The sequence below is a fragment of the Cydia splendana genome, chromosome 15 (assembly GCF_910591565.1).
Source record: "Cydia splendana chromosome 15, ilCydSple1.2, whole genome shotgun sequence".
In the NCBI taxonomy this organism is placed as follows: domain Eukaryota; kingdom Metazoa; phylum Arthropoda; class Insecta; order Lepidoptera; family Tortricidae; genus Cydia; species Cydia splendana.
The window spans coordinates 16,317,376-16,329,793 of NC_085974.1; the positions used below are offsets into that span (position 1 = coordinate 16,317,376).

Consider the following 12,418-nt stretch of genomic DNA (forward strand, 5'->3'; position numbering starts at 1 on the left):
ATACATCTGATGTCCCCTCCCCCGCAAAAATCGGCAGACTGTTTTGTACAGAAAATGACAGCCAAGGCGTCTCCAGTTACTAAATGCTCTAAGGTTCAAAGGCGTATACTTCGGCTATGTTCATTATTCTTATTGCACGTAATCTTGTAACTAATAATAGCAAATTCAACGAAGTTATGCCGCTCTTGAGGATGTTTTCAGTTTCCCGTCGAAAATAACCTCGATCGAGAATTTTCCTTGGCCAAAAATAAAGAATAGGGGATATTACTGCAATGTTCTGCCTCCAGAGCACTACCGACTCTAGTAAATTCATAGACTAACTTATACATACTGTGCCTTAAAATGTTTTTTGACAAGTTTTCACAGACAATAAAATATGACATTGATGCATATATGCATTGGTTTGTGATTAACGTAATGACGCATCATGTGTCATTGATGTTTGTTTACTGTATGTGCTCTAGTCGTGCCACCTACGCAGAGCTTTGCCTAATATTCCCTATTCTCAAGAATGCGCATCATTATTCAAAATGAATATAGCTAATGTTACTAATGTCAGAAAAACTTAACCAATTTTAACCTCCTGAAACTATATGTACATTGCAATGTACATAATCGTGCAATCTAATTTGAACCTTTCATGAACCAAATAAAGTAGCATTTCTTTTGTTTAATTGCTTTTTAAAACAACCGAAATTCGTTCCAATTTACTTATAGAATAAGGTTCAAATTAAAAATATGAAAACTTTATATGCTGGATCTTACGAGGTTAAACCATCATTATTCATTACATAAATTTCTACCCAAGACACACAACTATTTCTTTATTTCACTTCACAATGGTATATGTTGCTCTAAATAGTTTTATACCTTTTTGTCAGAACATTTTTCGCTCTCAATAGAACTGTAGGAATAACTACTCTCAATCAATCCAATCAATTTCTCAGTAAACAGGGTAACTTTCAAACCGTTATTCAAATTTATAATGAAATGAAATAATTTAGGTTCGTCAGGGCAAGAAACGCAGAGCAAAGAAGCAGTGGACTTCGAATGTAAGAATTTTCTTTTAAAACGTGTGATCATGCGTATTGTTGATGTTTTTACTTATCATGAATCATAGGCAAAATAATGCTAAAAGACGTAAAGTGTAAAATATTGCAGCTGCAAATTTAACGGCTGAAGTAGATGGCGCAAACCAAACTGACTTATGCTGACTAAAACTTCTCATTCACATTTGCATGTTCGTACCATTAGTCAAAGAGATAGCACTTAATATGATTTCGGTCGTCAGTTTGGTATACAGACTAACGGCTCGGCCGCGACATTGCGCGACTGGCGACGGCGGCGGTGGCAACCATAGGTCACACACACACACAGCGATTGGACCTTTCGTTCTCACCTATTGCCGCCGTCGCCGGTCGCGCAAAGTCGTGGCCGGGCCGTAACGTGTGATATCCAGTCAATACAAGGCATATTACTAATTCAGCTGTCAAATTTGCCATACAATATTTTACTGCGCTATGCGCGTCTTAGTATTTTTGTCTATGCTTGGATTTTATCTTGGCCTTGCGAGCTAAACTGTCATTTCACAATAGGGGTCATCCATTAATTACATCACACGTTTAGGGGGAGGGAGGGGGTCAAGAAAATGTGACATGTTGTGACAAGGGGCTGTCCATAAATTACGTCATCGATTTTTGGCGATTTTGACCCCCCCCCCCCCCCCTATAATCATCCAAAAATCATGCTTCAAATGACCCCATTTCATCCTACTTCATGCTACCGTCATCCGATGTCCAGACCCCCCCCCTAATTTGAAATGACGTAATTTATGAATAGCCCCCAAGGGGGAGGGGGGAGTCATAAACTTTGTGACGTCACTTTAACTTCATCACTTTCATCAATAACCGAAAATGTATCTAAATTATTTTATACGCTAATTATCATTTAAATAACAAGGTTTTGAAACGATAATCGTTTTTATTCGTTTAATTTTATTTCTTAATCAGTTTTGGGTTATAAAATTACTAATATTTCTTTTGTCAAAAATATTTTGATAAAATATTAAATAAATATTTGCCGATTTCGTTGACGAAATGTGACGTCACACCAGGGGGGAGGGGTTTGCCAAATGTGACCAAGTGTGACAAGGAGGGGGGGAGGGGTAAAAAAACCTAGAAATTCGTGTGACGTAATTAATGGATGACCCCTTAAGTAATTATATTTATGGAACGTATTTTTATTCATTTATCTATTTTTCACATTTTAATTATAATATCTGGGAGACCGAGCTTTGCTCAGAAAACATATTATAAATACTCAAAAATACGCGTTTTCCCAGAGATAAGACCTTGCTAGATCGATTTTTGCCCCCAAAAACTCCTATATAGGAACTTTCATCGAAATCGTTAGAGCCGTTTCCGAGATCGCCGAAATATATACCTACCTATATATAAATAAATATACAAGAATTGCTAGTTTAAAGGTATAAGATAAGATTTAAATACACGTCATCTGTCTATCTAAAAATGATTAAATCCTGTATCATAATTATGTACCTACCTATAAGTATATGCTAAAAGTATCAAAATGGTATATAGAATCATAATTTATCTAGAGATAGGGATAGAGTCGGACCAAGCTAACTCTGGAGGGCATTTGGAATGACAGAGATGACAATGTCATCTTTAATGTCAAACTTCTACGAAAATATGACGTTTATAATGACACTCCCTAACTTCGTTCTGTCCAAGAGGTGAAATTGTAGCTTAGATGGACTCTACCATATACCGGGTGGGGCCTGTAACACGAGCAAATAACTTAAAGGTTCCGTCACACAGGCGCGACGGCGTGAGCGTTTTATACGTAAAAGCGGCGCGCCCCGCTCACGCCCCGCCCGGAAAACGCGCCTGTGTGACGAAGCCTTAAACATAATCTATAAATTGCAAATACAGATGTCAATCACAATGAAAAAATCAACTCTGGCCTACAAAACAAAACAGGAAAAATAAATAAACAAGGAAAAATATATTTACATTTAATTTAAACATAGATAGGTACCTACTCCTCAAACGATGACACTTTTCTTCAATAACTTCTATAAATGTCTTTATTTCATACAAATTAAATATTATCTTCAATGTACGCTGTCATCAGTGTAATAATGGACGTTGCTTGTCACGCTTTAAACATAACACAATTCGCAATAGGTAAGTAGAATTAGACCAAGAAAAGTCTGCAGCGAATTTGATAGCCCACGCAGTGCAAGTGATGTTATTTTAAAAGTCAAATTTCTATAAAATTATGACGTATAAATAACACTTGCACTCCGTGGGCTATTAAAATCGCTGCAGGGTTTTCTTGGTCTAACTCTACCTATTGCGTCTTTAAAGTGTGCTAAAAGTCGCAGAACAAATGTTGGTTAGTTTGAGGAATACTGCCTGTAGTTAATTTTTTTGCTCCTGTTACAGTTACAAGCCCCGGTAAGGGGTCATCCATTAATTACGTCACACGTTTAGGGGGAGGGAGGGGTCAAGAAAATGTGACATGTTGTGACATGGGGGAGGGGGGAGTCACAAAGATTGTGATGTCACTTTAACTTCATCAGTAACCGAAAAATAATTTATATTTTTTTATTCGCTGTACAGTTAAATAATGAGATTTTGGATGTAACTTTCGTTGTGTTATAAAATTACTAATACAGTGAAACCTGGTTAAGTGGGACCTGGATAAGTGAGAAACTTCTATAGCTGGGACTCATGGTGCGGTCCCGACACTTTAGCACTGAATTACCTCTATTAGTGAGATAAAACGAACCTCTATAACTGGGATTAGTTGTTGTGATTTTATAGTCACATTTACCTCTATAATTGAGACAGAGAGTGTATTTTACCTCTTTTACTGAGACTATATTTATAAGATTCCATTTTCCTAATTGCTTTTTAAGAATTTTATAGGAATAGACCTCTGTATCTGAGATAACGTCAATCTATAACCTCTCTAACTTGGACTTTATTGATCAATTTCCGTCTTCTTACTAACTCTTGGTCTATCCACAAATTTTGCATTTGCTTAATTGTGTCTAAACGACTTCAAGTTTCATTTAGTTACTTTATGTAGTTAAAAACTATCGAAACGAAAGCTGAAATCTTGATAAGTAACACGAATAAACAAATTTTCAATTAATAAATGTCTGAGACGCAATGAAGTCCGTATCAAATTTAATTGAAAAAATCTATCCTTTGGAGAATCATTCAAAATAAATTCAAAGAAATATTTAAACAGACTTAAAAATGTTTAGGGACAAGGACTATTTTACCTTATTTATTTTTGAAGATAATTACAAAATACCTTATAAACCACCTCTATAACTGAAATATCCTCTATTCTCACCTCTATTAATGGGACCCTCTGTAAATGAGACAGAAATTTATTTGTACCTGGCTAACTGAGAGCCTGGGTAAGTGGAATACCTCTTTAAGTGAGACAAATCTGCTCGTCCCTTGAAGTCTCACTTATCCAGGTTTCACTGTATTTATATATCAAAAATATTTTTTTATTAAAAAAATAATGCCGAGTTAATATTGTCGATTTCGTTGAAAACAAAATTGCCTAAAATGTGACGTCACACCAGGGGGGAGGGGTTTGCAAAATGTGACCAAGTGTGACAAGGAGGGGGGGAGGGGTAAAAAAACCTAGAAATTCGTGTGACTTAATTAATGGATGATCCCTAATAGGAGATAATTTTACCATTTTGAGCTGTGTGCTGCTATTGCTGTTGCTAGCCTATTAACAACAATTTTACTATTTGTGTCCTTCCATCACAGAAGGTCCTTATGCTTCATGTGCAATAAGGACCTTTCTTTCAGAATTTCTGTTGGAATTTCAGATGAAAAGGCATATTGCACTTGAAGAATTATGACCCTTCTGTGATGGAGAGCCACATTTGAACATACAGGAAAAACAACTACAGTAACACTGACAATAAATCAACCTATATACGTCCCACTGCTGGGCTCAGGCTTTTCTCTCGTGCACGATAGGCATAGGGCAGTGTGGAAGTTCCATTCACCATCGTTTAAGAAATACCATGGAAGTAAAGCCTGAACAGTAATATATGATCATATTTTAATAACAAAACTTCCGTGTTCGAGCGTTTTTCGACTTAAAATACGTGAGTGACCCGTTCTTAATACATATTTAATATATGATCATTGTCAAGAGGGCGCTGTTATTCTCATGTAAAGGTGACAGTTCAGTATAGTATGAAAAAATTTGTTACACAGAAATTCCGCAACATAGCGCGTGATTATATATTCCTGGCCAGGCTTTACCATCATATTTCCATGGGTAATTGAAGTCTATGGGGGCAATTTCCCTCCTCGTGCAGAGCTTTAGTGAGGAGCTTAGACTTAGGGCCGATACAGACGGACTGTAACCCGACTGTATTTTGTATGGGAACTGCACGCTAACTGCAACGTTGGTGTGCAGTTCCCATACAAGTTGTAGTCCGTCTGTACCCGCCCTTAGGACTGACACTATTGGCTTAGAAAAATTTACTTTTGAGGAAAAAGCTTTCTTTGACTTTCGACTGTCATTAGTAGCTCAATACTTTTTATCGCTGACCTTCACGTAAATAGTAGACCCGTTGCAATTACATATTTGCTAGAAATCACGTTTTCATAAAACTACGAGGATTTTATAAAAGATATAGTGTCTCTCAAAAAGGGCCTTTTTCATTTGGTGAAAAACTTTATTAATCTCTTCAAATCTAATAATTTCTATCATTTCAGGTGTCGATACGATAGACGAGTACTCGCTGTGGTTCCGCAAAGACGAGGTGTTGTTTGTGGACAACACTCTGTTCAACGGCGCTCCAGGCTTGTGGCGGGCGTGGCAATTAGACTGCAAGGGGCAGAAGCGACACTGGGGCACTATACCCAGCAAGTTCAAGTGAGTATTATATCTGTTTGTGGACAACACTCTGTTCAACGGCGCTCCAGGCTTGTGGCGGGCGTGGCAATTAGACTGCAAGGGGCAGAAGCGACACTGGGGCACTATACCCAGCAAGTTCAAGTGAGTATTATATCTGTTTGTTGACAACACTCTGTTCAGCGGCGCCCCAGGTTTGTGGCGGGCGTGGCAATTAGACTGCAAGGGGCAGAAGCGACACTGGGGCACTATACCCAGCAAGTTCAAGTGAGTATTATATCTGTTTGTGGACAACACTCTGTTCAACGGCGCCCCAGGTTTGTGGCGGGCGTGGCAATTAGACTGCAAGGGGCAGAAGCGACACTGGGGCACTATACCCAGCAAGTTCAAGTGAGTATTATATCTGTTTGTTGACAACACTCTGTTCAACGGCGCCCCAGGTTTGTGGCGGGCGTGGCAATTAGACTGCAAGGGGCAGAAGCGACACTGGGGCACTATACCCAGCAAGTTCAAGTGAGTATTATATCTGTTTGTGGACAACACTCTGTTCAACGGCGCCCCAGGTTTGTGGCGGGCGTGGCAATTAGACTGCAAGGGGCAGAAGCGACACTGGGGCACTATACCCAGCAAGTTCAAGTGAGTATTATATCTGTTTGTTGACAACACTCTGTTCAGCGGCGCCCCAGGTTTGTGGCGGGCGTGGCAACTAGACTGCAAGGGACAGAAGCGACACTGGGGCACCATACCCAGCAAGTTCAAGTGAGTATTATATCTGTTTGTTGACAACACTCTGTTCAGCGGCGCCCCAGGTTTGTGGCGGGCGTGGCAATTAGACTGCAAGGGGCAGAAGCGACACTGGGGCACTATACCCAGCAAGTGCAAGTGAGTATTATATCTGTTTGTTGACAACACTCTGTTCAGCGGCGCCCCAGGTTTGTGGCGGGCGTGGCAACTAGACTGCAAGGGACAGAAGCGACACTGGGGCACCATACCCAGCAAGTTCAAGTGAGTATTATATCTGTTTGTTGACAACACTCTGTTCAACGGCGCTCCAGGCTTGTGGCGGGCGTGGCAACTAGACTGCAAGGGGCAGAAGCGGCACTGGGGCACTATACCCAGCAAGTTCAAGTGAGTAGAATAATTTAAAATGTGAATTTGATTGTGAAATTAATGAACATTACACCGTTGACCGTTAATAGCAGTCTCAAGTCTCACTAAGGAATATGAGAATGGAACTAACGATTGAACATCGGTTCAAAGAAATTTGTAGATTAATCGTATTGCCCAGGTAATAAATATTGAACATTGTGAATTCTAGGTGTGAAACCACGCGTTCAGTTTCATTTTCATAGACAAATAAGTATTTTGTAGTTTTTAGGGTTCCGTACCCAAAGGGTAAAACGGGACCCTATTACTAAGACTCCGCTGTCCGTCCGTCCGTCTGTCACCAGGCTGTATCTCACGAACCGTGATAGCTAGACAGTTGAAATTTTCACAGATGATGTATTACTATTGCCGCTATAACAACAAATACTAAAAAGTACGGAAACCTCGGTGGGCGAGTCCGACTCGCACTTGTCCGGTTTTTTTGTGGTGTGTCATCGAAATCATTTCTTTTTACCTGTTCAAACGGAATTGTTCCCCTTAAAAATATCTCTACCTATCATTGGACAGGGAGAGATACTTTGCAGGACATGTATGGGATATGGTTGTTTATAACTAATTAATTTGTATGGTTATCCCCCAGGGTTGAAGAACTCCTTCGACGTTCCATGGGCTCTCTCGACGGAGAGGCGCAAAGGCGGGCTTCGAGCACAGCGAGGCGCTCGTTCTTCCGCCGCAAGAAACATCGAGACAGCAAGGTACGAATGATGTTTTCTCCCCTCCTTTCCCGCTTGTATGCTCGCCCACGGCCCGCTATTGGCAACATTTTTTTTTTTTTGTTTATTTTATACATGCCAGCACTTACAGATAAACCTTACGTGCTAATAGTGTTGTGAATATACATTTTAATAAGTATTATACATATTATTCTCTCTGTGATTATACAATTCTATCCACTGTTTCATTAGTCATTACGAATTATGTCATTAAATAGGTATACATACTCATTTTATATTATTATGTCATTATAAAATTACACTAACTTATCCTAATTATGTATGTATGTCATATATAATAATATCAAATAACTTTTAAATAAATATCCCACTTCACAAAACAGTATATCATTATTTTGTGTCTTCATCAGCAGTTCCACTTCACCAAATGTCGCTCTTCGAGAAATGTCAGTATAGATGTGCCCATTATTTTCTGGATTTTTCCAAATCTTATGACGATGGGATCGGTCTTAAATTTTCTGTTTTATATCTGAAAATGTTGATGTTTTTGGTATTTATAGGAGCTGGCTTCGTTCTCGAACACCGAGTTAGGCTGCTGGAGCGATTCCGGCGCGCTCGTCTCACACGACACGCTGCTCACGTACCAGCGAGTCGAGCGGTTGCACTGTAAGTTTCCGCATCAGCTTTGATCGTTCTTGCAGTGTTTTTTGTGGTTGACACATGCTTTTTTCATTTAGTTTATTTTTTCGTTCAAATTCAAATAAAATAAATTATACTTCCTACAGTATTGATGCTAATTTCATCGGCAATTCTTATGTATACTGGTTATAAACACTAACCGTCAAATCGAGCAAATTTAGGTATTTTTGGTAGTCAAAGTGTTAACTCTTTACAACACCTCATCACCAGCCACTTACAGCGTCCATTATTTTTATACGGCATACTGACTTTTACCTACATTGTCCAGACGGCAGCCATCGTCCCGTTGTAGTTCTCGGGCCCCTCCGCGACTGCGTGGCCGCTAAACTGATCTCTGACTGGCCGGGCGTGTTCGCGCGCGTCCGTCCCGAACCAATCGCGGTCCAAGGAGCAGCCTTAGAACGAGCCTTGGCGAGAGGCACGCATTTAGAACCACGGCCGAGGCGGGATTCTACGCATTTCGACTGCATACCCTTACAGGCTATTAAGGAGCTCGCTGAGAAGGTAAATATTACTATAGTTACTACAGCCGCTAAATTGATCTCCGACTGGCCGGGCGTGTTCGCGCGCGTCCGTTCCGAACCAATCGCAGTCCAAGGAGCAGCCTTAGAACGAGCCTTGGCGAGAGGCACGCATTTAGAGCCCTGGCTGAGGCGAGACTCGACGCATTTCGACTGTATACCGCTGCAGGCTATCAAAGAGCTTGGTGAGAAGGTAAATATTACTATAACTACGGCTGCTAAACTGATCTCTGACCGGCCGGGCTTGTTCGTGCGCGTCCGAACCCATCGCAGTACAGGGAACAGCCTTAGCGAGAGGGACGCATTTAAAGCCTCCGCCGAGAAGGTAAATTAAGGTTATATTAGTTAGGGATTGCCTCTGCAACTAGATCGCAAGGGCTCTGTCATCCTCGTAGAAGTATTTTTATAAAAATATGACACTTTTTTGTGTCACGAATGGAGAAAAAAATCGAGCGACGAACATAATCGTAACACGGATTCCGACTGAGCAATTGAATTATGTTCCTTCATGTATTTTGTTAAGGTAAAACCTTGATTTTAATTTAAAGCGATCTTTAAACACAATTTATATTTTTTTCTTCTTTCCCAGGGCATGCATTGCATCCTCGACATAAGCGTGGCGACCATCGAGAAACTCCACAAACAACAGATGTACCCTATTGTCTTACTCATAAAGTTCAAATCGTGCAAGCAAATCAAGGAGGTGAAGGATACCCGTTACCCCGCGGATAAGGTGTCCGCTAAGGCTGCGAAGGAGATGTATGAACATGGACTGAAGATTGAGAATGAATACAGAAGTTATATCTCAGGTAATCTAGAGTGAAAGTAATACATAGAATAGAGGTTACGGTTGAAATACGCTTTAATACAGCTGATGTTTATCCCTGACTAAGTCAATTCTATGCAATTTATCTCAAGAGTTAGAAAAATGCCTGTTTTGTCGATAAATATCCAGTTTCAAAGGCTTCTACCACATAAAGCGGTGGTTCTTAACATAACTTTTCAGTGTACTTCTCAGAAAAAAAATGTCAGGACCACCAACTGTTTATCTGTTTGTGTGTTTTATAAATTCGCGGACCGCTTCTGGTGCTTCCAGGGATCACCAGTGGTCCACGGACTACCGGTTAAGGTCCTAAAACGACCCTAAAACGATTTTGTGTCAGTCAGTAAAAAAAAACTAACGCAACACGTTTGTCCACAGCTGAAATCCCCGCGGGTGTCAACATAGCGTACATGTGTACCCAAATCAAAGAGGCCGTCGAAGAGGAACAGAACAAGACGCTGTGGGTCCCCTCCGTGCAGGCCTGACCCCTGCCCCCCGCGCCCCGACCCTCCTCCAAGTCCGTCACCTTCTGCTCCCACTGTAAGTACGAGAAACCCTACAAGCTCTCAGACCGAGACCTACGCTACTACTCAGACCCAGGACGAGACATCCCTAAAACGAAGAAAAAACCCAAGGAACTCAACAGAGACTCCACTGATAGCGACCTGAAGTACTACTCCGAACCTGACGCGAAAAACTACTTCGAAATTGACTATGAATTCTTGAAAGAGCTGCGCAGAATCGCTAGACATAACTGCCCTAAATGCAGACGCAAGAGATCCAGAAATTATAAAGAGACTAGAAAAGAGAAAACCAAAAAACCGACAAGACCTAAGGCGACCTATGTCTATTGTAATGGAAGATACCATAGCAATCAGGAGCATTGCCAGCTGTGTTGCCGCGTTTGTAACAAATCTACAGACACGCTTGACTCTATTGATGATGATCAGTACTCCCTTGTGTCTAAAAGCTATTCCTTATCTTCTAGCAGAGCGACTACTAGCTCCAGATCGCGATCGACGCCTAAAACTAGGGAACGGAAGAATTCCACGCAATCTATTAAGTCTGTTTCATTCTTAGAGTCCAGCAATGAGGAGTCGAGAAAGGATGAACCGAACTACACAGCCAAGAGTTTCACTAATGATTTAAAACAGTTTCTGCTTAAACCAACTCCACCACGCTTAAGTTTAAGAGATAAGTTCATCATCAGCTTCAAACAAGAGTTCGAAGCGACCAAAAAATCCCCAAAACTCAAAGCCATTAAAGGCCTTTGGAAATCTTATTAAATCCTTCTTTTTGGTGCATTTAAAGAATTTATTTGGTGCTTATTTGGACGGACGTCCCGTTATTTAATTTGGTAACAACGTAAGTGTTCAGAATGGTCTAAAATCGTAGTAAACCAATTATTTGGTGCTAAGTACTCTTTTATAAGCTCTGACAAGCGTTATACTCTACAAACTTCAAAATGCCTATAACTGCAGACAATTTTAAATGGCACAAGTGTTTTATCTCGTAAAACTATTTGCTATAATCTTTGTAATGCCTAAATTTAGATGTTTAGATGCATTTTTCTTATTCTGCTCGTAGCAGTTTAATCTCTTTAGGGGCTATTCATAAATTACGTCATTTCAAATTAGGGGGGGGGGGGGGGGGTCTGGACATCGGATGACGGTAGCATGAAGTAGGAGGAAATGGGGTCATTTGAAGCATGATTTTTGGATGATTATAGGGGGGGGGGGGGGTCCAAAATCGTCAAAAATCGATGACGTAATTTATGGACAGCCCCTTAACTAAACACATAAAATATAATAAACTTATTTATTCGAATGTAATAATTATGGACTTAACGAAAATACGAATTTGTAACATAGGTTTGCACAAGGCCACTTTTGAAATGAGTAGCGTAAAAAAATGATAGTGATATTTCTCTCATATTTTCTGTAGATATACGCTTGATAGCTGCATAGTCTAATAAAACATGGTCTTCCATTCCCAGAGTGACACGGGGCTACGTCACAACAACATGGCCGCTATATATAGCGCTATCGCATATTATCATATAGCGCTGTCGCATGATGACGTAAGCCCGTGTCAGTTAGGTGACCTAGAAAAGACGGGAATGGAGTACCAGGCGGAGTATATTATTATACCATGGATAGCTGTAGAAATAGCTAAGTATTTTTTTTAAGAAAATGAGAATCGTGTACAGCCAGCAGCAGAAGTTGCTAAGCGGGCGAGGTGTTCAAAATGATCTTGACGCGACTTTATTGTTAAGAGAATAAGAGTGTGTCGAAGTAATTTTGAACACCTCGCCCGATTAGCAACTTCTGCTGCTGACTACCTAGTACCTACTGATTCTATTGTCATGAGACTATTTCGAAACAATACGCCATGCGCGTCAAAAAACATCTCGAATATAAAACTTAAAAAATAATTTTGACTACTTCATCAGCATAAATATTTCGCTGTTATCTCGGGTTTCCATAGAAAATAAAAAAAGAATCTATGACATTTAGCTCATAGTCATTTCAAAAATAACAAATGAGTACTTTATTTTGATATTCACGTTACTCTTATCAATGGTGTACATTTTCAAAGCTTTT

General features: G+C 40.1%; 2 protein-coding genes across 2 annotated transcripts in view; both read left to right on the plus strand.

The window, feature by feature from the left end:
* LOC134797786 (disks large homolog 5) overlaps window positions 1–10,328 on the plus strand; it is a 49,723-nt gene extending 39,395 nt beyond the window's left edge. The window contains exons 25-30 of the mRNA XM_063770154.1: window positions 5,793–5,952; window positions 7,679–7,793; window positions 8,333–8,438; window positions 8,740–8,975; window positions 9,582–9,801; window positions 10,194–10,328. Of these exons, the coding sequence (XP_063626224.1) occupies window positions 5,793–5,952; window positions 7,679–7,793; window positions 8,333–8,438; window positions 8,740–8,975; window positions 9,582–9,801; window positions 10,194–10,300 (944 nt within the window). The 3' untranslated portion in view covers window positions 10,301–10,328. The remainder of the gene's footprint in view (window positions 1–5,792; window positions 5,953–7,678; window positions 7,794–8,332; window positions 8,439–8,739; window positions 8,976–9,581; window positions 9,802–10,193) is intronic.
* LOC134797339 (uncharacterized) lies at window positions 10,304–11,409 on the plus strand (the record flags this gene model as incomplete). The annotated part of the gene is made up of 1 exon (XM_063769561.1): window positions 10,304–11,409. A coding segment is annotated over one exon (798 nt), but the record flags the coding sequence as incomplete, so codon positions are not given.
* Between the last annotated feature and the right edge of the window lie 1,009 nt (window positions 11,410–12,418).